General features: G+C 44.7%; 1 protein-coding gene and 1 long non-coding RNA gene across 10 annotated transcripts in view; one reads left to right on the forward strand and one right to left on the reverse strand.

Annotated features, from left to right (window-relative positions):
• The window catches only part of LOC144127994 (uncharacterized), a 36,380-nt gene extending 20,354 nt beyond the window's left edge, over positions 1-16,026 (forward strand). For all 7 annotated transcript variants that reach the window (XR_013313648.1, XR_013313647.1, XR_013313652.1 and 4 more), the window contains one exon: positions 2,284-16,026. This is a non-coding gene — a long non-coding RNA (uncharacterized LOC144127994). The remainder of the gene's footprint in view (positions 1-2,283) is intronic.
• LOC144127993 (BEN domain-containing protein 5-like) lies at positions 16,026-24,174 on the reverse strand. Of its 3 annotated transcripts, XM_077661035.1 has the most exons (7): positions 23,807-24,174; positions 23,093-23,218; positions 22,837-23,032; positions 22,691-22,756; positions 22,417-22,554; positions 17,557-17,590; positions 16,920-17,055 (listed from the first exon to the last, which is right to left on the reverse strand). In XM_077661035.1, exons 1-7 carry the CDS (start codon positions 23,939-23,941, stop codon positions 17,046-17,048), a joined length of 705 nt encoding a protein of 234 aa, XP_077517161.1. In that variant the 5' UTR covers positions 23,942-24,174; the 3' UTR covers positions 16,920-17,045. The 3 variants fall into 3 exon arrangements, with proteins under 3 accessions (XP_077517162.1, XP_077517160.1, XP_077517161.1); XM_077661034.1 differs by lacking the exon at positions 17,557-17,590 and having other exon boundaries at positions 16,883-17,055; XM_077661036.1 differs by lacking the exons at positions 17,557-17,590; positions 23,093-23,218; positions 23,807-24,174 and adding an exon at positions 16,026-16,767 and having other exon boundaries at positions 16,836-17,055; positions 22,837-23,027.
• Positions 24,175-24,599: the final 425 nt, after the last annotated feature.

Raw genomic sequence — 24,599 nt, forward strand, 5'->3', positions numbered from 1 at the left:
TCTGGCTCCGGAAGCGCTATGCACTGAGCGATAACAACATTTACATAAATGAGAACTTAACATCCTACACAAAGAAACTACTGTGGCTCGCTAAAAATGCTGCAAAGGCAAACTCATACAAATATGCTTGGGCAAAAAATGGACATGTTTTCGTGAGGAAAATGGAGGGCTCTGCTGTTTTTAAGATTCAAAATGAGGATGATATTAGCAAACTCCCATAACAATGAATGATCACGACATCACGCTCAAAACCTGTTCTATACCTTGTACATGTAAATATCAGAAGCATTAGAAGGTATTGGGATTCTCTAAACGTCCACTTATGGAAGTCATTAAAAAATCTAGATGCCGTAATGTTAACTGAAATAAATGTAAATGAGCTCGAGTCTCATGGGTTTGTATTGCAGGGATTTCAGTCTTTCTCACTCTGTCGGTCCTCGGGCAGAGGTGGCGGGGTCTTAATGTTTGTTAGAAATTCGTGGTTTGTCGGGAAATCGACTTGTACATTTACGGCTGCAGAGGTTGTTGCACTTTCTGTTAGTAACCATGCTGAGACATTTTTGCTTATCGCAGTTTATCGTCCACCTAGTTCTGACCTGCAACGATTTTTTACTGAGCTATCCTGTTTCCTAAGCAAACATTCTCATTGTAATATTATACTAGTGGGGGATCTTAACATTAACATTCTGCAACCAAAGAAAAGTGGTGTGGAGGATTATCTTGATTTACTAGCAGGGTATGGCATTGATAATGTTATTCGTAGTTACACTCGGGAGGAATTTGCTGCTGCCTTGCTTACACAGTCTTGTATTGATCACATTGCTACAAGATGTCCAAGATTAGATGCAATGGCTGCAGTGGTACGAGAAAAAGTAGCTGATCATTATTTCCAGGCTCTTTGTATGACTAGTAAAGAACCTGAAACGCCGAAGCCACCTCTGCGTACAATAACCATTCTTGACGACCGACACGTAGACGACTTGATCCAGATCTTTGACTGGGAAAGCCTAACAATGCGTGATCATACTGAAGCATATGACTTACTTGTTAAAAAATTCAATGAGATTTACTCTCGTTCCATGCGACGAGTGAAACAAAAAATTAGAAACCCCGAAAAGAAATGGATAACAAATGATGTCATAGCATTATCGTTTGAAAAAAGTAAGCTATGGCAACTGTGTAAGTCTAATCCCTCTGACGTTGAGTTACGAAAGCAGTATCGTGCACTTAGGAATAAACTTACACCAAAGTTGAGATTAGAGAAGCGGCGGTTTTTCTCGGCTGAATTTGTAACATATCGCGGTAATATGAAAAAGACGTGGGGACTTCTACATGACATGATGGGGAAAACAAAGAACAGAAATCTAGATGATGAACTAACTCGTATCTTTGGTAGCGAAAACAGTCAATCAACAGCGAACTCGTTCAGTGAGCAGTTCTCTACATCCGTGAAGGAATTAAAATCGCAGCCCCAGGCTCCGTTTACACCGTATATAGGGCCAAGCATTCCAAACTCTGCTTTCTTACCGACACTGGGTGACACTGAGTTATGGGATACTATTAAGGTCCTCCCATTGAACAAACCTCCAGGATATGATAAGATCAGATTACGTGATCTAAAGAATAATTATAACAAGCTAAAAAGCGTGCTTTTGCATATTCTCAATGGTTGTTTTTCAACAGGAGATATACCGCAAGGAATGAAAATATCGGTTATACGACCAATCTATAAAACGGGGAAAAAATCTGATAAAAGAAACTACCGACCGATCGCAATATTGCCGAGTATTACTGTTTTAATGGAGAAAATTGTATATCGAAATATGGTGTCGTTCTGTGACCGATTTTCTATAATCAATAACACACAGTATGGATTCAGGCGTAATATGAGCACTGTAGATTTTACTTATTTATTTATTTCATAATACTGCAGGCCACTGCTTGGCCCAAGCAGGAGTGTCTTCTTGAAGATTGCTGCGATCACATTAACTTGCATATAGATAGAAACGAGGTTGTCCTTGGATTATTTTTAGACTTATCCAAAGCTTTTGACACTGTTGACCACGGGATTTTGTTACAGAAACTGGTGAAGATATCTGGTGAAGATATCTCCGTAAAATAATTAGACACGGCTGTCACAGTGGGAACAACAATTTTGTAGCTGTCTTAAAAACCAAGTCCATACACTTCCGCCAGTGCATTGTAACCATGCCGGTCATATCAGCCAATCATCGGCCACAGTGATGTTCAGTATCCTTGACGAAGTTGGGATGGTGGTTCCAGTGGTGTCTCCAAGGGTGGAAGTGCCACTGCGGCCGATGGCGGCGGGCCAGGGCTCGGTGCTGTCTGGTCGATGGCGTGGTGGGCGGCGATGAGCACGAGAGACTCCGTGAATACGGCCTGACAGCCCGCCTGCTACAGCATCTGTCGGGTCGCCGTACTGGGAGCTACCACTGCTGGTTGCTCTCTGTATGGGGGCCGTCGCTTCCCACATCCTTCTGTCACGAAGGGCCCCTGCCTTGTGGGGCTTGTGAATCAGAAGTGCCCCTCACGGGCACAGCCTGGAGACAAGGCCAGAAACGCGCCCTCGGCCCACTAGTCAGCTTTGGCGATTATGCGCCCCCGGAAGAGGTTGAAAAGGCTCCCTGGTGGCGTGTTCTTGGCCTGCTCCTGCCACTTCCACAGCTGCCACGACACGCACTCCACCGGCACATCCGTGCCCTCCTGGAATGTCCATATAGCGACGTTCCGTGGTAGTGACCACTTGTCAGATGTCAAATTAAATAGTAAGATGTAGATTATTTTGTCCAATCGCTCATTTAACGTACCGCCAAAGGCAGAGTATTTAAAAGTCTTGTGCATTGATTCCAAGTGATTATTATTTGTTAATCAATATACTGCCAATATCAGTTTAGCTGTCTTTGCGTATGTCAGAATATCTGATGAAGCCATCTGGCTTCTTTGGAGCTGGGCAATAGAGCTGCCACTTTTTGGAATGAGTGCTAAGAAATGCAGGGAGCCACTGTTTAAGTTCTTCCTCATCTTCGCACTTATCAGAGTGTGTAATATGTCCTTTATTGTAGTCCTGCAGTCTTTGCTAGTGACAATTCAGGCACGTGCTCCAGTTGTGTAGCAGATGCCAGCTGCAGAGCAATCGGCTGTTCAGTTGTTAATCCAATGTACTGCCAATATCAGTATAGCTCTCTTTGCTTATGTTTTCTCAGAATATCTCATGAAGCCATCTGGCTTCTTTGGAGCTGGGCAGTGGAGGTGCCACTCTTTGGAATGAATGCTAAGAAATGCAGGAAGCAACTGTTGAAATTCTTCCTCATCTTTGCACTTATCACAGTGTGTAATATGTCCTTTATTGCACTCCTGAGTCTTTGCTTGTGACTATTCAGGCACGTGCTCCAGTTGTGTGGAACATGCCAGCTGCAAAGCAATCGGCTGTTCAGTGGACCCGCCACCTGCTTCCATGCATTGTTATGGGCTCAGGCATCATCAGACACAAATACCAAACACTTTATTGTGTTTGTTTTTTCTTTGCTGGCCTCGAAAATCCTCACCATGGTGCCCATGTTGACTCTTTTTGAAATTGAGTAGGCATACGGAATACCAGATCCATCTTCAGTAATTGTGAGCGGGATTTTCAATTGGAATTTGTACTTATTTCTGCCATGGGTGGAGTCAGTGCAGTTTCTCTGCTCCCCAACTTAGAAAGTGATTCTTGTTGTGGGAGTGTCATTAATGCTAGCTCAAAGTCACCGCTGTGACTGTTGGGGTCACCCTTCTTCCTGTAATACAAGTGCTGAGTCATTATCTATCTTAGCCTGCTCGTTTCTTATATTATTTAAGTCATATTCTGCCCCTAGACCCCTTTCTGCCCTCATTTCTTGTACACATGATTCACCACTTTTAAAATCGTCTCAATCTCTCTGCCCTGCGTTGCCAATCCTAAACTTATCAATTTTAGTCTGCAGTGTTACGGAGGTACTTGGGGCCACAAGTTGCATCCATAGGCTTGACCCACTTGTGCCTGCTCAGATGTTGGGCATGATGATTTTTGCTGGTACTCCTGCTAACGGACCTAAAGATTGTACAGAAAAAAAAACTTAACATCAGTGGTACAATGACGTGAAGCAGTGAAATGGCACACGGCTTCAGAAGAGAGCAGAAGGAAGAACGAAGTGACAGGTGACCCTCGAAGGCCCTCTAGCTAGTGGCGTCAACCGATTTTCATGACACCATGCTTAATTCAATTAAGCTGTGACTAATCCCCTTTTATCTACCACCCTCTGTGATGCTACTCCCTGTGACTCCCGCCATGAGAATTGGTCGATGTCATTGGCTAGAAGGCCTGCTTTGAGGGGCATTCACTGCTTCGTTCTTGAGTTGAATCCAACTACAGCTTTCTGCCCCCTTGTTTTGTGGGATGTACCTTTTCCCACATTACAGTAGGAATTTTTGTGTTAGTGGGACATATGTTGTCCCAGCTCTCTTGTGCAATGAATGCATTGCAGGAGAATGAAAATTCATTGAAATGATAACTCCTGTGTTTTATAAACAATCTTTCCCATAAGATAATTTTCCATTGCACTTTCGTCTCGTAGCTTATGAAGGGTTGACGGAGTGTAGCTTCTAAATATTTTGACATTCAAATACAGTGAACACTGCATGTAATGCGCAAACACTTTGTACAACAGGAGTGGCTAATCTGCTAGCACTCTGGTCTGATTCTGGGACAGCCTCTGGTGGCAGACTTCATTGAAGTGTTCGTAGTTTTTTATGCAACACTACATATACTTTGCTATCTTTCTCTGTGATCTCGTGAGTAGCAAAGCAATGTTTATTGATTTTGCAGCTTGGTTGCCCAATTTTTACGTTTGGTGCTGTTCTGTGGGGAGCTCTTCATGTGAGCCGAAATGGGGGCAGTGCAGTTAGTGTTTGAAAACCCTTGATGCACATTCTTCCTTCTTGTTGAAATGGCAGCAAGTTTAGCAATGTGATAATTGCCGATTTTGCAACTTTCCTGACCTTTTTTCTGCGTTTGGCACTGTTCTGTGGGGAGCTCTTCATGTGAGCAGAAACAAAGGCAGTGCAGTTAGTGTTTGAAGACCCTTGGTGCACATTCCTTCCTTCTTGTTGAAATGGCAGCAAGTTTAGCAAAGTGATAATTGCCGATTTTGCAACTTTCTTGACCTTTTTTCTGCGTTTGGCACTGTTCTGTGGGGAGCTCTTCATGTGAGCCGAAACGGGGGCAGTGCAGTTAGTGTTTGAAAACCCGTGGTGCACCTTCCTGATAAAATGGCAGCAAGTTTAGCAAAGCAATGTTTGCCAATTTTGCAGCTTTCTTGACCTTTTTTCTGCGTTTGGCGCTGTTCTGTGGGGACGACATTAAAAGAAACTTAGTTGTAAGTGCCACTAATTAGCGGCTCGGATTACGTGCGATGAAGAGCAATACAGCAGGATGAGATGTCACGTGAAAAGCTGCCAATATCTGCGTAATGGTGCGCCAAGAAATCCCCTAGCGACCGCACGGACACTTGAAAACAATCGCGCCATATTTTGCAAGGTGAATTTAAATAATGAATGAAGTTTATGAAGACGGGCTGGCTATCCATAGCTACATACGCTTATTAAATACAAAAAGGGAAGTTTGACCGCCAGACCAGCAATCAATGTGTACAAACAATGGTAAGCTCTTCACGTGAGCCGAAACGGGGGCAGTGCAGTTAGTGTTTGAAATCCCCTGGTACACCTTCCTGTTGAAATGGCAGCAAGTTTAGCAAATCAATGTTTGCTGATTTTACAGCTTTATTGACCTTTTTTCTGCGTTTGGCGCTGTTCTGTGGGGAGCTCTTCATGTGAGCCGGAACAGGGGCAGTGCAGTTAGTGTTTGAAGACCCTTTGGTGCACATTCCTTCCTTCTTGTTGAAATGGCAGCAAGTTCAGCAAAGCAATGTTTGCCGATTTTGCAGCTTTCTTGCCCCTTTTTTCTGCGTTTGGCGCTGTTCTGTGGGGAGTTCTCCATGTGAGCCGAAACGGGGGCAGTGCAGTTAGTGTTTGAAAACCCTAGGTGCATATTCCTTCCTTCTTGTTGAAATGACAGCAAGTTTAGCAAAACAATGTTTGCCAATTTTGCAGCTTTCTTGGCCTTTTCTCTGCGTTTGGCACTGTTCTGTGGGGAGCTCTCCATGTGAGCCGAAACGGGGGCAGTGCAGTTAATGTTTGAAAACCCCTGGTGCACCTTCCTGTTGAAATGGCAGCAAGTTTAGCAAAGCGATGTTTGCCGATTTTGCAGCCTTCTCGCTGCTTTTGGCACTGTTCTGTGAGAAGCTCTCCATGTGAGCCGAAACGGGAAGAGTGCAGTTAATGTTTGAAAACCCCTGGTGCACCTTCCTGTTGAAATGGCAGCAAGTTTAGCAAAGCGATGTTTGCCGATTTTGCAGCTTTCTTTCCCCTTTTTTCTGCGTTTGGCGCTGTTCTGTGGGAAGCTCTTCATGTGAGCCGAAACGGGAAGAGTGCAGTTAGTGTTTGAAAACCTTTGGTGCACATTCCTTCCTTCCTTCCTGTTGAAATTGCAGCAAGTTTTGCGTTCTTCTCCTGAGAACTCTGCTTGGCAGAGCTCACTAGACTACTTCACCACCCGCTCCGAGAAGCTCAGGGCCGATGAAGTAAGATGACGATAAACTAATTACTCTGAAGGCCTCAGCCTTCTCTCAGGGGGGGCTCGTGAGCCGTGCTTCGTGCGACAAACCACCAGCTACTACAGCAACAAAACTGTTTTAATTCAAACAGTGCCAAAAGAAAGAATCCAAGCAATCTTGTGGATTGGAAAACACCGTCAACCTGGGGTTGGATGCAGAAGGAAAAAAGGGTAAGTGAAGGCAAATCAAGGAAGAAAAAAGTGTGTAGCAGCAGCAGCGGCCTTGCGCAGCAGCAGCAGCACCAGTCGTCGAAGATAATGACGTCGAAGTGCGGTTGAATTGAGCTTGCTCCTCGTGCTGGTGTCACATTCTTCTCAGCTCCACGCCATTAGACGCTCTAGCATTCCAGCCATTAAAAGCAATCATTTTTCCTTCATCATGCCGGCCTCATGCTGATGGACGCAACAAAAGCACTCGCGGAAAGGCTGCCCAAAAAGGCAGCCAAGGGACAAGGTAACCTGCCGCTACAGCGAGGCAATAGAACGTACTCGCTTAGTAAAGGAAAAAAAAAAAAGGACACGCTTCCGTGGCGACTTCTGCAAACTTTCCTTCACTTAGGCAGGAACACACCTTCGTGGGAATGCTGGTCCATCTGCCGAAATGCTCCGGCCGAAAAAGCTCCCACCTGCCACTTGCCTGGGATAGGTCACGTGCATTTCCTACGCGCCGCCATCCTTGAACGTGCCTGACATGCGCTATTGCGCATATCAGGCACGTCACCGCCGGCTGCACTCGCCCCCAACAAGAATGCCGCCCATTGCTTGGGTGCCTCATGCGCGTCCTTATATGCCGTGACAGAGGGGCCAAATGCCCACAACTCCCAAAAATAGGGTGAACGAGCCCGAAGACTGGCTGCACTGCATTAGAGGAGGTCGGCCGGGATTCATTGGGACTCTGGCCCTCATTGCCCGCAAAATGAGCTGGCGCTATTGGGCCAGCTCAGTGGTACGCAGGAGGGACTCCCACGCATCTATGGTAGTTGAATTGTCAGCGTTGTGTTGTGTACATGTCCACATCATGTGAAGGAATGTGGTCGATTGTGATTAGTGTTTGCACATACGTGGAGTAAGTTTTGGGAAAAGTCTGCTATGTAAGCATGGGCTTGGGAAGGTTCCTGTTTGTATTTTGCTCCAATGGACGCCGTCGCGCCAGGAGAGTTCCCGGTGTGCTGGCAGGTATAGACACCGCTCAAGGCGATAATTCTGGAGGATATCCGAGTACGTAACAAGTAGTGAATGAGTGCCTTGGGGAGTGTCGGAGGAAGCAGCAGGCTGAGGAGAGCACTCCGCCCGGTATTCGAGTTCTCGGGCTAGAGCATGTGCCTGTGTGTTCTCACTGAGCACCTCATGGGCTAAGGCCCATATGAAAAGACTAGGTGTAGATGGTAAGGGGAGAGATTAGAGGGTAGTGTGTGCCTGTCGGGAGATACGACTTGCATCGAAGTTATGAATGGCTTGTTGGGAGTCGCTAACGACTACTTTGGTGGAGTGGTTGGTCAGAGCTAGCACGATGGCTAACTCTTCCCCATTGGTAACAGTTGCTGCGTTGAGGACGCTGCAGGCATTGTGGCAGTTTCGGTGCGGTGCCAATGCTGCCACAATTGTAGCGGGGCGAAGAGGGTGATGGGAGGCGACTGTGTTTAACGTCGGGCTGACCAGTGAAACGTTTCTGGAGTTGGCGGGCTCGATCGGCTTTGTGCTGTGCATGGTGCTCTGGGTGAATACACTTGGGAATTGGAGGTATACGAAGACTGAGTCTCTGTATACAAAGCACCAAGTGTGATAAGCAAGAGATGTCAATACAGGAGTGAACTCATCCAACTAGGGGAAGAACAAGATGCATACAATACATTAGAGGTTTGACTGGACAATGTTACACTAGGCAAGAAAAAGGAAAAGTCCGGTGGACAGTCGGGGGCCAAGGTGACGACTCCGAATTGGGTGGCTGTCGATGCAGAGCTGGCTCGAAGGGGGCGGGCCTTTTGCAGTGAAATGCGTGACTTGGCTCCAGTAATTCGGCTCTCAATTCCTCCAGACATTCCACTCAACCTCTTTCGCTGCCCGTTTCCTCACGACTGTGCCGCCGCAGCTCACCGCACACTTGACTGGTCGGAAGCATACTTTTCCACTCCCATGATTGGGATGCTCTACCCCTTCTTTTTCAGTGCGGTGACAACAGAGCAGAGGGGACGCAGTAACCCACGAAACTGCCTCTTCCCAGGAAGCATGGTGATTTCAAGGGCAGTGCGAATGCGCTGTTTTGCTAAACTCTGGCGTGCAGGCCTGGTGGACTTGGTGACGGCTGTCACAAGAAACATAAGCCTTGTGCACTCCTTCTTGCCCTCCCGTATGATGCTGCACTCAGGTGCGCTGTCCCGCAAGCAGCCGTGCTGATGACCTCATATTGCTCTATATGAACGCATCTCCTTTCCTCTCCCTATGGGCCGCACTTGGTCTGTGACAACAGTGAATGCTGTAAAGTTGCCATGAGTCTGGAAACGTGGCCACATATTTCCAATATTGGATGGGTGTCTCCCAAGGCCTCATTTTCATCTCATGAATGTTTACATCAAGTCTAGGGTTTGAAAGAACACCAGAGCCAAGCCAAACAGTTAAAACATTTCCAAAGCCTTTGGAATTGTTTAAGTACTAAACATTTTGCTTAGCACTATGCAAAGGAGTGCAAAGCTTCTTTCTGTGAGGACAGAAGACTTGGTCATGTTATGTACAGCTGAAATAGGGAAATTAACGGCACAAGAATGCAGAGTTTGCATTTTTCCTCACTTCATGAAAGCCTTCCGATGCCTGCAGATATTAAAAATGTTGCACCTTAAAGAACAGCGTGCAAAGGGGACTAGAGGGTAAAAGGGCTTCCGCAAACTCCTGACTGTCAACTGCAGTTATGTACTTCGAAATATATAGCATTTTACAGCTTTAAAATTGCAGCAGTTTGCAGAATGAAAATGAAAGCAACCAAGGTGCCATTATACCATCTTATCCAGCAGGCAAAACCTGTCTTTTTGCCCTTCAAGAAAAGAGTGGCTGATACATTCCTTTTTAAAATAAAATATAGCAGACCATAATCACAGAGATACACTTTCAGGTGGTGGTAGTCTTCTGCTTGTTCCGTCGCCTCTGATGCCCCTTTGGGTTCCGGGTCGGGCAGGGTCAAACCCCCCCCTGGGTTGCTTCCTCAGTCATTGTCCAGTTCTTGTGGAGCCTGTGGGAGGATCGCGGACAGGCATCTCTTGTCCACGACAGGCTGATGCCCAGGTTTTTACTTAGACGCTAGCAGGCCGCTGGTCTTTATCTCCAGCGGTTGTGACATGTCCAAATGTCTAGTGCCTTTTTCAACCTGCTGGTGCTCTTGTGTTTCCTTGGATGAAATTAGCCTCATCAATATCAGGATAGCTATGGACACAACAGCCCTAGCTCTTTTTAATGGCATGCTGTTAAAATGACTGCATGCCGTGAATGGCATGCCGTTAAATTTAACGGAAGGCTGTCTAGTGCAGTGTTCTCTGTACAGTGTATGCAGTTGCTTTCACAGTTGCTCTCACTAAGAGCCTTGAACACGCACATGAAACTATTGAAGAACTGCAAAAAAAAAACAATGCAAAGATTGCAAAAAATGCAAAATTGACAGATGAAAAGGCAACGATGGAGGCTAAATGTGTGACCTTGGCTGCTGAAAATGCAGAGCTTGAAAAGTGAGTAGTCCAACTGGAGCTATACTGGAGGAATACAAACATCGAAATACAGGGCGTTGTTAAGGAAGAAGGTGAAGATGTTGGGAAAATTGTGTCGGAAATCGGGAAAGCCATACATGAGCCAATTGCCGAAGGCGAGATTGAGTCTTGTCATCGTGTCCTCACTCGGGACTCTGAGAAATTTAACATTGTTCGGTTCAGGTCCAGAGCAACGCGTGATACAGTGCTGAGAAAGGCAAAAAAGTTGCGACTCACAAACCAAGACATCGGAATTGACAGTTCAGTACCGTTCTACGTAAACGAGCACCTCTGCCTTGCTTTGAAGAAAATGCTCGGCATGGCTGTAAAACGAAAATATCTGTATAAGTGGAAGTCGGTCTGGGTCTACAACGGCAGAGTCTTCGCTGAGCAAAGTGACGATTCATGCTCGGCAGAGATAACTCGTGAGCAAGACCTTCAGAAAATACAATGAACGGTACTGTTATCCGTACTTGTTTTCCGTCAGTAGTCATAAACTATCTAACTTCGTTGTAGCCCAGATTATTTTCCTTCCGTCACCCGCAGTGCATTCTGTTTTGCATATTAATGTTCGTTCTGCGGTAGGCAAAACAGAAGATCTGGAGTGTTTTTTTGGCCAACTTTCTTTTAAACCAGGCATAATAATGCTAACCGAGACTTGGTATTGCGATAACTCCGATGTTTTTAGTCCACAGGGGTATAGGAAATTTTTTGTAAATTGTGCGGGCCGCCGAGGAGGTTGCGTCGCTCTTTATGTCAAAACTGGTCATGATTGCGAGTTACTTTCCAATTTTCCTATATCAAGTGATGATTGTGAAATTTTGACACTGAAATATAGAAACAAAACAGCTTCGTTTGTATACCGACCTCCAAGTGGAAACTTGCCGTCTTTCCTTGACTTTTTTTAAAATGTTTTTAGATTATGTACGCACAAATAACTTTCGTTTATTATGCGGAGGCGATTTCAACATTAACGTTCTACAAGATACATCGATCACACACGACTTCACCTCAAGGCTGTCTTCATCAGGTTTCATTAATATAATTACAACACCCACTCGTGTCACACTGTAAACATCATCTGCTTTAGATCTCCTGATAACTAACGCTGAAACTGTAATCTCCGATGCCGGTTCAATTGCATGTGATATCAGTGACGACTGCCCTGTATTCATGTTTTATTATCCTCTTGACCACGCTAATACTTGTGCAGATAAAATTGTTACAGTGCAGTGTATTTCAGATGTGGCAATATCTGCCTTCAGGCATGACATCGAGGCATGTGACTCGTCGTTTGTTCAGGATGCATGCAATGTTAATGACGCATATCAGAAATTATGCAAGTATTTTCGCAACTTTATAAAAAACATTTTCCCATCAAAACAATGAAACCGTCAAGAAAAGTCCGGAAACCCTGGGTAACTCTTGCTGACGCTAAGATGATTAAAATGAAAAACAGACTTTTTCATATTTTTTTAGCACTAGAACTGAAGCATTAATAAAGGAATTTAAGGCTTTCCGAAATAAGCTAAATTTCGAACTACGGAGCTCTAAGAAAAATTATCTGGAGAAATTATTTTCCAATGTGACTAAAAAACACCCTGAAGCTGCCTGGAAAGTGGTAAATAATCTACTAGGCCGGGATAAAAGGAAAGACGCTTTACCTGATTACATTAAACACAATGAACGAGTACTTTCCGGTGTAGAGCTGGCGAATTTTTTTAACAAATATTTTGTTAATATAGCGAAGCCAAACAATTCCTTGCTTTCACGGCATAATAAGTCTGCTTCGAATTCTGTTGATAGCCTATTTCTTACTCCCACAGATGAGATAGAAGTATATACAACATTCATGTCACTAAAAAACAGTAGATCATTGGATATAGACAATTTGCAAATCAAGCCAATAAAAGAAGTCATTCAGATCATTACTCCAGTACGTAGTTATATCTTTAACCTTGCCATTGACGTTGGTGAATTTCCCAGTGCCATGAAACGAGCTAGAGTGTCGGTGTTGTATAAAGGCGGTGATACGAAAGAACCCACAAACTATCGACCTATATCTGTTCTGCTCGTGTTCTCGAAGGGCTTTGAGAAAATTTTATACACGAGATGAAATAACTTTTTCAATAGAATAGGCGTTATTTCGGATGTGCAGTATGGTTTCAGAAAGGGAAGGTCAAGAGTCAGCATTCCTGACGCTAGAAGAACACATTATCCAAAATGTTGAAAACCGACAAATTACCCTTGGGTTGTTTATAGACTTTAGCCAGGCTTTTGACTCTCTTCATCGTGATATTTTAACTAAAAAACTCTTAATAAATGGCTTTCGTGGTAAACCTCTTCAGCTGTTCAAGTCATATTTGGAAAACAGATCACAGTGCGTTTGTATTAACAATTGAATGTCATCCCTATCGCGGATATTAAATGGCATCCCGCAAGGGAGTGTGTTAGGTCCTCTTTTATTTAATTTGTTCATTAACGACAGTTTGTGTCGACACGACAGTTAATTTCGTTATATATGCTGATAGACCTCTTCAGCTGTTCAAGTCATATTTGGAAAACAGATCACAATGCATTTGTATTAACAATTGAATGTCATCCCTATCACAGATATTAAATGGCATCCCGCAAGGGAGTGTGTTAGGTCCTCTTTTATTTAATTTGTTCATTAACGACATAGTTTGTGTCGACACGACAGTTAATTTCGTTATATATGCTGATGATTGCAATACTCTCCTTTCAGGTACTGATGCAAATTTAGTGATCAGATGTAATCAATTGCTTGAAAAAATTGGTCATTGGTCACAATCAAATCAGCTTAAAATCAATCCTAAAAAAACAAAGGTCATGCTTTTCCAAGCTCGAAATAAAGTATTAGTTTTAGATCGACCAATTAAATTTGATGGACAGGATATTGAAGTGGTTGAGCACCACAAGATTCTTGGCGTTATATTCTCCTCATATTTAACATGGGATTTACACGAGAAATTATGCAAGAAGCTTTCCTCTGCAACTAGGGCAATATCACGTACACGCACCATTCTTCCGGTAAAAAATAAAACTTCAAATATATTACGGTTTGTTTGCCTCACAAATTAATTACTGCAGCTTGGTGTGGCTAACAATTAAACAGAACCTAAACAAAATTCTCGTGCTGCAAAAAAAGGCTATTCGTCATATATTTTGTCTTGATTATCTACCTTCCACCCTACATTTTTTCCAGCAGTGCAAAATTCATGTAAACTGCATGTATAAGTACAGACTCTTATGCTCACATTACTTTTCACCTGTTAGCTTTCGGTCACTTTTAGCATTTACTGGTCCATTGCAGCGTCACACTAACAACCTAAACACACAGTAAAGACACACGGCTCGTACCCTTTTTCCGCACCGATTACAAGCTCCAGTCTTTACGTCACAATCTTCCGTCCGTATTAAACAAATATCAACACATCAACTGTTTGACACCTGTTTAACTGCTACAGCTTTTTTCCAATTTGTGATGCGGTTTTCTTTTCGCTACAGCGTTTCTTAGTTATTCTTTTACAGTTTCCCTCCAATTGCTCACAAAGATGCCTTCTCACTATTCATGCGATTTGTGTCAACCTGTAACAAAAAAATGCAGTCTTTGTGTACACCCTGTATCAAAAAATGCAGTCTTTGTGTACACATTTTCTATCGACCTACCTGAAAGTGTTTCTTATTTTTTGTAAAGTTGAATATTTCATGTTAACCCTTTTTCCATCATTAGTGGTCTCGTCTATGCTGCCTTGTAAGGGTTGCCTGGGCCTCGTCAAGCTGTTTGATTACAGCTTTTAGCCCGGGTGACCCACCAGCCTTTCTGGTAAATAAAGATCAAGTTCAAGTTCAAAAGTGCTTTGGACTGCAATACTTCACAGGCCTTGACTTGCTCTATTGCACTTGGGCACCAATCAGTATCCTCACCATTCACCCACACTATCATCATGGGATGCCTCATCTTTAGCACCTGTTGGTTCAGTGCAATATGCATCTTCATTGTTAAATTGAAAATTTTATAAGCTGCAGCTACTCAGCAGTCAGTCCTGTCTTGCCATGTGAACGCTGCTGGAAGGTGCACGTTCTTAATCACTTATGTCGTCTTTATGAATCCAAACTCCTAGTTGCAAGAAGCACTGTCTTGGATTGGAATAACGTCTTGAGACTGTGGAGTATCAACGAGATTTCCGTTGTGCAGCAGCATGTCTGAAGAAAGTAGCTGCAAGAAGTTGTATGAGGCCACCTTACTGGCAGGAGAAACAATTATGTGTAACTGAAGCAGCTGCATTAAAAACTAATGCCAAAAGCTAGACAGCAATCAGATTTACTCTTTTGAGTGATAGACAACACATACTGTCTGCGTCATTCATCTACAGAGCGCTTGAGCAGTTCAGTGCCCTCAAAAACGAAGTTTTTAGTGATTAATACATGCTGCTCGACCGTTGTGCACAGTGGGTGATGCAGGCTGCACAGTGCATTAGGGAAGTGCATTGGCAAACTTCCTGTTCGTAGATACTGTTTTCACAAAGCACAGAGTTATTCATGAGTGCTTGCAGTGCATCGTCACAAGATGATTTCTGATCGTCTATTTTATTCCTATGGAATGGACCAGTGCATAGCCATTGTCATAGCCATTGCTGTGCTGTAGGCAGGTGAGAAACAAAATTCAATTACAATTATTTAACGGTCATAGGTGAATAAAACGTGGTGATCCGTGTTTAGTAATGTGTTGCTTATGTGTTGTAATGTGTTGCTTATAGGAAACGCGCCAAATGTGCCCGAACACACTTAGACACAAAAGCACAGACTACACAGGGAATGTCAGAACAAAAATCTTAGTCCGGGCAGGCCGTCCGGCAGTCCTAAGGGAGGCGGATCTCAGTCCAGCGGGACTGGTGCCACATTCCACTGTGGGCGCTCCCCTGTTGAATAATCCGATATGAATTTTTAACTGGAGCCACATACTGGTTTATTATACAGGGTTTGCGTTACCGGATTACCGGAGTATCCTGTATCAGGCTAGCCCTGTATCATGTAGGCTAGCCCTGTATTATACAGGAGGGCCCTGTATTACAGGACAAAGGCAGAAATAAAATGTTTCAAGTACAGTAAACCCTCGTTATAACGAAGTCAGCGGGACGGCGAAAAAATTCGTTATAAGCGATAATTCGATATAGGCGACAAGCTCGAGAAAGCTAACACAGTCGAGATTTAAGGGGGGACGCGGATCTTTGGGACCAAAAAATCGCGCAAAAATCGACTTGAAAAATCATAGTTGGGTGTGTGTCATCATTTTCCATCATAATCTCAAGTTTCATGGCTGAATGCCCTGTAGTTTACGAGAAATCGACACGCAAAGATGCAATTTTTACACGAAAGCTCGCGAAGATCGGTTAGAAAATGCCCGTCTTGAGTCGCGTGTCACGTCAAAAGTAGCCGGCGCAGCGAGGCGACTTTTGTCTCGTTTGAAAGAGCGACGCCTCAGCTTTCTTTCCCGCCAGAACGAAAGGCCTACTGCGATTGGTCGCCGAAAAAAAGAAAACAAAATATAAAAAGCTGCAATGCTATTGGACACTACGCGGCGAAATTCAAGCGCCTCATTGGCCGGCGACATTTTTTGAGGCTCCGCGCTCGTCCTGCGACGCCATTTTGAAAAAGACCACCGTGGCGTGAAATCGTATCGGAAGTTCGCAGCGCCCCTAAGTTTGGGAAAAAACGTAAAAAAGGCCGCAGCAAGCAAGCGGAAGACACAAGTACGTCGGCAGGGATGTAAACCAGCAGCAGCGGAGTGCCTGAGCGTGGACCGGCGGATGACGCGACCTTGGCAGCCGTTGCGGCGTTCGTTCCAAGCGCGGTGCACATCGCGGCTGCAGCGGATGACAGAGCCGGATGGTTTTACTTCACAAGCAGGGATCGGAAGAGGGAACCCTGGTGAAAATTTCCAACTGGGAATCCAACTCCAACGGGTTCCAGTTAAAATGGTTTATGGAACAATTCCCAGTTGGTCCCCGCTGCAACTGGTTCCAGTTGGTCCCCGCTGCAACTGGTTCCAGTTGGTCCCCGCTGCAGGTAGTCCCCATTGATCCCCACTGCAGCTGGTTTCGGCTCGTACCGGTACCAAAAGCAGGTGTAGAGAGCATCACTCAGCCAGAATCACTTTACTTTTTTTTTATTCCTTGAAAGAATTCAATGAATCAACTTTCCGCAGTGCCTTCTTGACATCCTGTATTTTTTCAGTCAACATCCGAGGCACATTCCACACAGCCTCGGACACGTCCACTCCTTTCACAGTGCCCCAGTGTTTCATTGTGGCTGCAAATAACAAAGTCACATGTAGTCTTTTTATAAGCACAATCAACATGCAGGAAGGCACTGCTTACCTATCACGACATCAACCTTGTGAGGTGTCAAAGGTTGTTTTGGTTTTTCCCCCAATGCGCGCTGCTTAGGAGCAACTGCGCCACTGAAGCTCCTCGTAGCAAGCACTTCGTTACCCCATACAGCTTGAGCAGTGTCTTTGCAGACCAATGATGGCTTCTTGTTAGACATTATTTTCGAGGCTTGGCCCCCAGAAATAATGATGCCAGCGGTCAAGTGGAACTGAGAAAAAAAGATAAAGCGCACAGTAACTGACTGTTGGACACTATATTGTATACCTGTGCTATAGTTTCAAACCTCATCACAACTGCACAAGCCAGGTGTAGCAGAAAGATATGATGTAGGTGCAGTCTTCTTAAATGTCAACTGCCATAAGCGCTATCTTTTGTCAGAATGCCTGAATGAGTAAAGCATTATAAGAAATTTGCACCCGCTCCTATAAGACATATTAGATCTGTATTGCAAACACAGCAGACAAACACAGCAGGGCTGTTTGTTTCTTTCTTAGTCCTGTCCTTCGTGAGCTGTGCCTTCAGTTTGAACCATATTAACGCAAGTCCTACTGCAATCTTCAGAAACATCGTAGAGCAAAACTATTGCAGAAACTTGTCACAGAGGAAACGGGAGCTTTTTGCACAGCTTGAATCAGATACTATACGCACCAAGAAACCATGAAGAATTGACTAAGGGGCTAAGGAGAAAGATTAAGTATCGCTTACTAACCCATCTTCTGTATAAGAAAAATCCTGCTTTGGTGCTGTGAACGAGAAAACATACCATTTTTTATTAGCTGCAGCCAAAGGCACAGTACAAAAAAATCACAATAAAACCCATCCCTGGGAGTAGGTGAAAGCAAGAAATGTATTAAAAAGGTGCACCATACTCAAGGGCATCTCAGTTCTGCTAGGTCACATTCATCTTTTTTCTCACTGTGCGGTTGAGGTGTCTACCGAGACGGGAGGTAGTTGTGAGCCTTTCTTTTTATAAAAATCAATTGTTTGCAGTGCAGTACGAATGAATCAAAGATTACTCAACATTAATAATGAGAGGAGCTTACTGGCACTGTAAGTGTACGGTGCCTTTTTATAATTATTTGCTTTGCTAGGAACAGACACAGACAGCTTTTGGCAACATTCCTTTTTTTTTGTGACACTTATTACACTAGTGAATCAGGATATGATAAAGATCACTTTTTCATTGAATTCAGTGCCATGGATAGAGTGGACAGTGTGTATATGCTCTTGCAGCGACCACTGGGGCAATTGCTGTGATGCAGCTATATCTGTTCTGTTCAGGTGAGTGGGGATATCAGTTGCATCAGGAGTCGCTTAAGGGCACAGGGTAAGGTAAAATTAGAAAAAAATCGTTTTTTTTTCTTTTGGAATTTTAGAAGTTCAATTCTTTCTACAAGTTCAATTCTTTCTACACATGTTCCATGATCGCACTTTCCTCAGAAAGCCATATTTACGGCTGAAAAACGCTTTTTCCGAAACCAAGTAGTGAGCGGCCACGCCCCCTTTCAGAATTAACGTCAATTTTTTCAACCAAAAAGTCCACCACCTGATTTCAAAACTTGTCTAAAATCAGCTACATATAAAAAATTGTCTGGCAACTATTGTACAGCTCCTCTTTTTTAGCCAAGACAATCCTGAGACGCTTTGCACGTTTTTTCCACGTTTCTGCAACCTTCATGCAGCTGCGTCCGAGGGCTATCCCTTTCGATCAGTATTGTAAATTGTGCCGGTGTTGGTTGCTGCTGATAAGTTGAGATGCCCAGGGCAAAGAAGGCCTTCGTCAGGCGTGAATTTCACGGCAACCGCTACGCTCATCGTGAAAAAGCAAAAGGATGTCCACGACCGAATGAGATCCTGAACGCCGAACGCGCCAGCTCCTCGACATCGAAGCTTTCAAGATTTTCTCTGTGCTTCCAGGAAGAGGATGTGCTACAGAGCAGCAGCCAATATGCCTTAATGGACATGGACGGCATTTGTGCCGCAATTACACAGATTTGTGTGTGCAGAGAGTGCGGTGGAAGTGTTGAGCTCATCGAAATTGTGACAAAACGGGTAGGTGTTGCAAGCGTTTACAGTTTGAACTGTGAAGTGTGTAGTGCCACACAACGATTTGAGACGTCGAAGAAAACTACTTCTGGCCTCTATGAAGCCAACCTCAGGTTAGTGTATGCCTTGAGGTCCATTGGTAAGGGAATGGCTGCAGGAAATATACTCTGTGCTATGCTAAACCTTCCTAAGCCACCGACAAAGTTTGCGAAATACAATCAAGAGCTTCTAGGTCACATCGAAGCTGCTGCTCAGGAGTCGATGAAAAGGGCAGCTGACGAAGCTGTGCAGCTGAATGAGGGGGATAAAGACATCGCAGTTGCTCTTGATGGAAGCTGGCAGAAGCGAGGCCATACTTCCAATAACGGCATAGTCTCTGCGACCAGTGTAGACTCTGGGAAAGTGCTGGATGTGGAGGTTTTGTCTAAACGTTGTCCAAAGTGCAGCATCAAGGGTACAAACAGTGACCCCCTTCATAGAGAGGTGTGCCAAAGCAACTACCAAGGCACCAGCGGTGGAATGGAAGTCGCAGGAGCACTGAAAATTTTCGGCAGGAGTGAGGAGCTTCACGGCGTTCGATACGTCAAATACCTTGGGGATGGTGACAGCAAGGCTTTTATGGCTGTGAAGGCACAAATGCCATATGGTGATTCCGTTGAAATATCCAAGGTTGAGTGCATAGGGCACGTGCAAAAAAGGATGGGCACAAGGTTACGAAGGCTAAAAAAAAGGAAACAAAGGAGGAAAACTCTCTGATGGAAAGAGCCTCTCGGGCCGAGGCCGACTGACTGATGCAGTAATAGACAAGCTCCAGACGTACTATGGTTTGGCCATCAGAAGAAATGTAGGAAACCTGGATGAAATGCGAAAGGCCGTTTGGGCAACCTTCTTCCACTTATCGGCCACAGACGATGACCCATGCCATGGACTTTGCCCAAAGGGACCTGATACGTGGTGTGCCTTCAACAGAAGTCAGTCAGAGGGCAAGCCATTTTTCCACAAGGAGAGTTTGCCTGCATCTGTCTTGGAGGCTATCAAACCCATTTATAGGGAGCTATCGAAGGCTGAGCTCCTAGAGAAGTGCCTGCATGGGCGAACTCAAAATGCAAATGAGTCGTTCAACCATGTTGTTTGGGAACGCGCGCCAAAGAATGTGTTTGTTAGGCTTCGGACCCTACGGATGGCAACACTGGATGCTGTTCTTTCATTTAATGATGGTAGCATCGCACGGGCAAACGTTTTGAAGGCGTGTGGATTGAACCCAGGGAGCAACACCATCAAGTGGCTGAGGGAAGCTGACAATAAGCGCATGTACTTTGCGGACCGAGCAACACGACAGCTTACAAAAGAGGCCCGACAGTCAAAACGACAAGCCGAAAAGCGAAAAAATGACGGCGACAGTGATTACGAAGCAGGGGGCTATTAAACAAATTACTATGGAGGCGTTTCTGTGAATAAAAAATGGTTTTTCACATCTTTTTTCTCTTTACGCTCTATTATCTCAAAACAGTGTTTTTTCTTACAAAGGTACCATTATTTCCAATGCCTTTCAAGACAGACGGCTGATTTTTTTTTTCAATCATCTACATAAGTGTTGCCAACTACTGAACTAGAATAATAATTAGTTTTAGGGGGAAAGGAAATGGCGCAGTATCTGTCTCATATATCGTTGGACACCTGAACCGCGCCGTAAGGGAAGGGTAAAGGAGGGAGTGAAAGAAGAAAGGAAGAGGGAGGTGCCGTAGTGGAGGGCTCCGGAATAATTTCGACCACCTGGGGATCTTTAACGTGCACTGACATCGCACAGCACACGGGCGCCTTAGCGTTTTTCCTCCATAAAAACGCAGCCGCCGCGGTCGGGTTCGAACCCGGGAACTCCGGATCAGTAGTCGAGCGCCCTAACCACTGAGCCACCGCGGCGGGGCCTACTGAACTAGAATTAAGCAATTTCACTGAGCAGTTATTCTGTTATGAATTTTGAAATGCGCAAAGAAAGGCCAGATTTGTGTACTACCGAAAAAAATTTTATTAAAAATCGAATTTTCAACACATTTCAAATATTCTAGTTCAGTAAAAAGAGCACAAAATTTGGCAAACAATGATATATGTATTATTAGGCTACTGTTATTAGTTAGTGAGAAACATGTACCTCAACATGGCCTAAAATGCATGGGAAGTATAGGGCTTACCCTGTGCCCTTAAGCAGATGTGGTTTCCCAAGGTCGCTTAGATTCACTTCCTGGTTGCCAAGATGTTCTCTTTGGTTCCCCTCTAGGTTTTTTCTCGTAGCTTTGGCAGACTCATGTCAAGGTTGCTGTCAATGGAAGCGCTAAAAGCATTTCATGCTTAAAAAGGCAGTTACTCACTAAAGGATTCCTAAAACAATTTGTCAGCACATGCCTCATCACTCAGGCAGGAAGGCCACTACTCTTCTCCTCGCGCTGCTGCCCCGGTGTGGAGGCTCAGTGGAAGGAATTCGACCGCTGACCCCAAGGACGCGAGTTTGATCCCGGTGGTAGAGGCCACGTTTAGATGGCGGTTAAATACAAGAGGCTTGTGTACTGTGAATGTCGGTGCAAGTTAAAGAGCCTCAGGGGGCAAACTTTATCCAGACATCTCCAATGTGGCGTCCCTCTTAATGCAGGTCATTTTGGGATGTTGTGCTTCTATCTTGTCGTCTCTACTCCTTTTTCTCCTGTGAACGTTTTATAGCGCACAGCGTTTCAAAAATGAAAGTGTACCAACTAGCCGGTCAGAAAGCTAAACCCAAAAAACCACAAACATTGCATGCTGCTTCCTTTGACTAATACATCCTAGAGGCTTAGGTTGTCCTTTAGCCAAAGAACGTCATATCTATCCCATTATACTAATAACCAAACAGCCGCCGCGGTCGCTCAGTGGTTATGGCATTCGGCTGCTGACCAGAAAGACGCAGGTTTGATCCCGGCCGGGGCAGTCGAGCCTGTGTACTGTGCGATGTCAGTGCACATTAAAGAACCCCAGATGGTCGAAATTTCCGGGAGCCCTTCACTACGGCGTCCCTCATAGCCTGAGTCGCTTTGGGACGTTAAACCCCCAGAAAGCAACCCTAATAAACAAACCACAACACCTAGGCCTCAAACTTTGTAACCGACAATTCTCAAATGCTACTCTTTGGTGTGAACTGCTGAGCAGAAAAAGCACATGAAAACTAACACACTTTATTCTTCATCCACTGTCGTTCTGGTACTTTGGACCAGTAGACATAGTTCAAACGAACTGAAATAAGAAAGCAGAGATCATATTGCACTTTTTTATGCCTCATGTGACCTAAAGTAAAGTTCGCTGGAACACATAGCAATTTGTCTATTGTAACCTTAGGAACATGAGAAAAGAAGCTAAGTGTAAATTATTTACCATGCGACATGAATTCTACATTGCGATCGATGTACATAGTGCTGCCACTCCAAGTAACCACAAATTTGGTGCCCATACATTTCTAACTGTATATCACGGTGTAGGCTGGTCTAAAATGTAAGCCTACCTTGTGGCTGGACAGCTGCCGGTGCTTCATTTTGAACTGGAAGGGGCAGCTCCACAAACTCTGCATCCCTTCTCTCTGCAGGACTCCATGAGCTGCACCCAGGGCCCTTAGATGCACTGTGCTCTGGCACAGTATGGTCTGAGACAACAGTTGAAATTGCATCACAATAAGTAAATTTAATGACTTTAGTTAGGCTGCCTTGTAGCCTTGAGTGTAAAGGTATCTCGGGATTTTCCACAAATTGGTAGGAGTTAGGTGAAATTATCAAGCCTACCATTCGCCACGAGATTTTGCCACCTTGCAGCTCCCTCGCTGTTCGAAGTAGTTGCACGTGTTTCCACTGAAAGCCAGAATTCAAAGACAAAAGATGTGACACAGAGACACAGCTGTTTAGGTTTTCCTGTGATGTGGAACACTTACAGTCAAATATTTTTGCTTCAAGGCATCGCTGCAATGAAGCAACCTGCGACAGAAGCAGCTCATTTTGCTTCTCCAAATTCAATGCCTTGTTTTTCCACATTTTCTTTTCCTTCAAGGCTCTATCAAGTTCGCTTTTCGCGCACAAGGAGTCTTCCTCACTCGATGTGAAAGATGGTGTCGTTGATCGTTTACCACCCTGCAGAGATTTAAATTGAACCAGTTTGTTCACCATGGCACAGGGGAATACTAAGCTTACCACTTTAGTTCCCCTAGCACTTCCCGACGCTTTCCCTATGCTACTCATCAAGGATGCTTGCAGATTGTCATTTAAAAATGCCTTGTATGCAGACGATTTCGCAGCTGCTCGGTTGATCTTCCGTCTCTGCAACAAGGAAAAAATTGCATTGCTGAAGCAGTGGCACACATAACATATATTAAAAAGAAGCATATATTGATATGTGCCGTAGGACAGTAAGCAGTAATTATCCAAAGGCCACCTTTGTATTTTGTTCAGCAGAAAACTAATGGCAGCTGTTTTTCTGCTGCAGCCAGAAGTACTGGTTCTAAGTTCTTTAGGCAGTGCCTCTGGTCTAACATTTTGCCATTAAAATACCGCTTGCTTTGTGGTATTCAAACTGGCTGGACATGCATAAGAAAATCACTCCAGATGTTTTATGCTACACAGTGCAGAAATTTTCATCAATAGAAAGCTGCCGCACATTTTTCTTTACAGTTATGCACCAGACAATGCTATGCATTAGCCACCACATGAATTTCACCCACGCCAGCTGAATGATTTATAACTGAATCTTTCCCCAGGTCATTTCGTTTCAACAGTCGAAGGCGTATTTCATAGCTATGATGTCAAATACACATTTACGTCAAGTGAAGTATGCAAGAACAACGGCAGTCATCACCGCGCCGTCTCGTTGCTCTTTTCGGGCACCTGGAACTCTGCTCGGTTGCTTACCTTCCTCTCTTTTCTTTGCTGCTCTTGGTCATCCTCCTCACTGTTGGTTTCGAGTTCCTCGGCATAGAGCTTAGGGATATGCACCCTCTTCTTTGCGTAGCGGTTTTCGAGACCATCTCGGGTGCCTTGGAACATATGAAAAGAACATTTCACCTTTGCTGTTGATTACATCGGCGTGTGTACTATCGGCGTCAAATGAAACGCGAACAGTGGAAAGCATGGCGGCAGGCCCAATTGAGGCTGCCTGCCTGTCGTTATCGAGAGAGGCGCGAATTTCCGGTTCGCGATAGTTTGCTTCTATTTTCTTTGGCGTTCGTTTTCTTGCTTTGCCACTGGAGCGCTACATTCGCACTTACCACCGATCGCAATTGCCGCAGCGCGGTTTCTCTGGCGAGAGAGGCTGTCGCCAGCGCGGGTGAAGCGAGCGCTGATAGCTCCGTTATAGCGCTTTGATTTTGCTCCTATCATTGCTGTGTTGTCAACGTCTGGTTGCGGTGAGAACAAATAAAGGTCAACCGGTTCAATAAAACAGGTATCGTTGTTTATGATCGCGCAAAGGCGATACCGTCTGGTGCATTTATATTTTCTGGTGGCGATAAGTTGTGCGCATTATCAGAAAAAGAGCGATTAAAAACGTCACGTTGCATACCGGCTGTTCCCGATCTGCCTCCTGCGCTGTTCGCATCGCAACCAGACGCTACTAACATGGCATCGGTGGAAGCAAAATCAAAGCGCTGCGCAAGGTGTAATTGGTGGTAAGTATGAATGTGGCGCTCCAGTGGCAAAGCAAGAA

This window comes from Amblyomma americanum, chromosome 4, assembly GCF_052857255.1.
Source record: "Amblyomma americanum isolate KBUSLIRL-KWMA chromosome 4, ASM5285725v1, whole genome shotgun sequence".
NCBI lineage: Eukaryota > Metazoa > Arthropoda > Arachnida > Ixodida > Ixodidae > Amblyomma > Amblyomma americanum.

Bases quoted from the DNA above. Each gene is read 5' to 3' on its own strand.
- LOC144127993 (XM_077661034.1), bottom strand. From the start codon at position 23,941: ATGTTCCAAGGCACCCGAGATGGTCTCGAAAACCGCTACGCAAAGAAG. The intron at 22,555-22,690 runs GTAGGCTTGATA...CTGTTGTCTCAG, and splicing joins GCAAAATCTCGTGGCGAATG to ACCATACTGTGCCAGAGCAC. The intron at 17,056-22,416 runs GTAGGCTTACAT...TTTTTTTCTCAG, and splicing joins GGCAGCTGTCCAGCCACAAG to TTCCACTTGACCGCTGGCAT.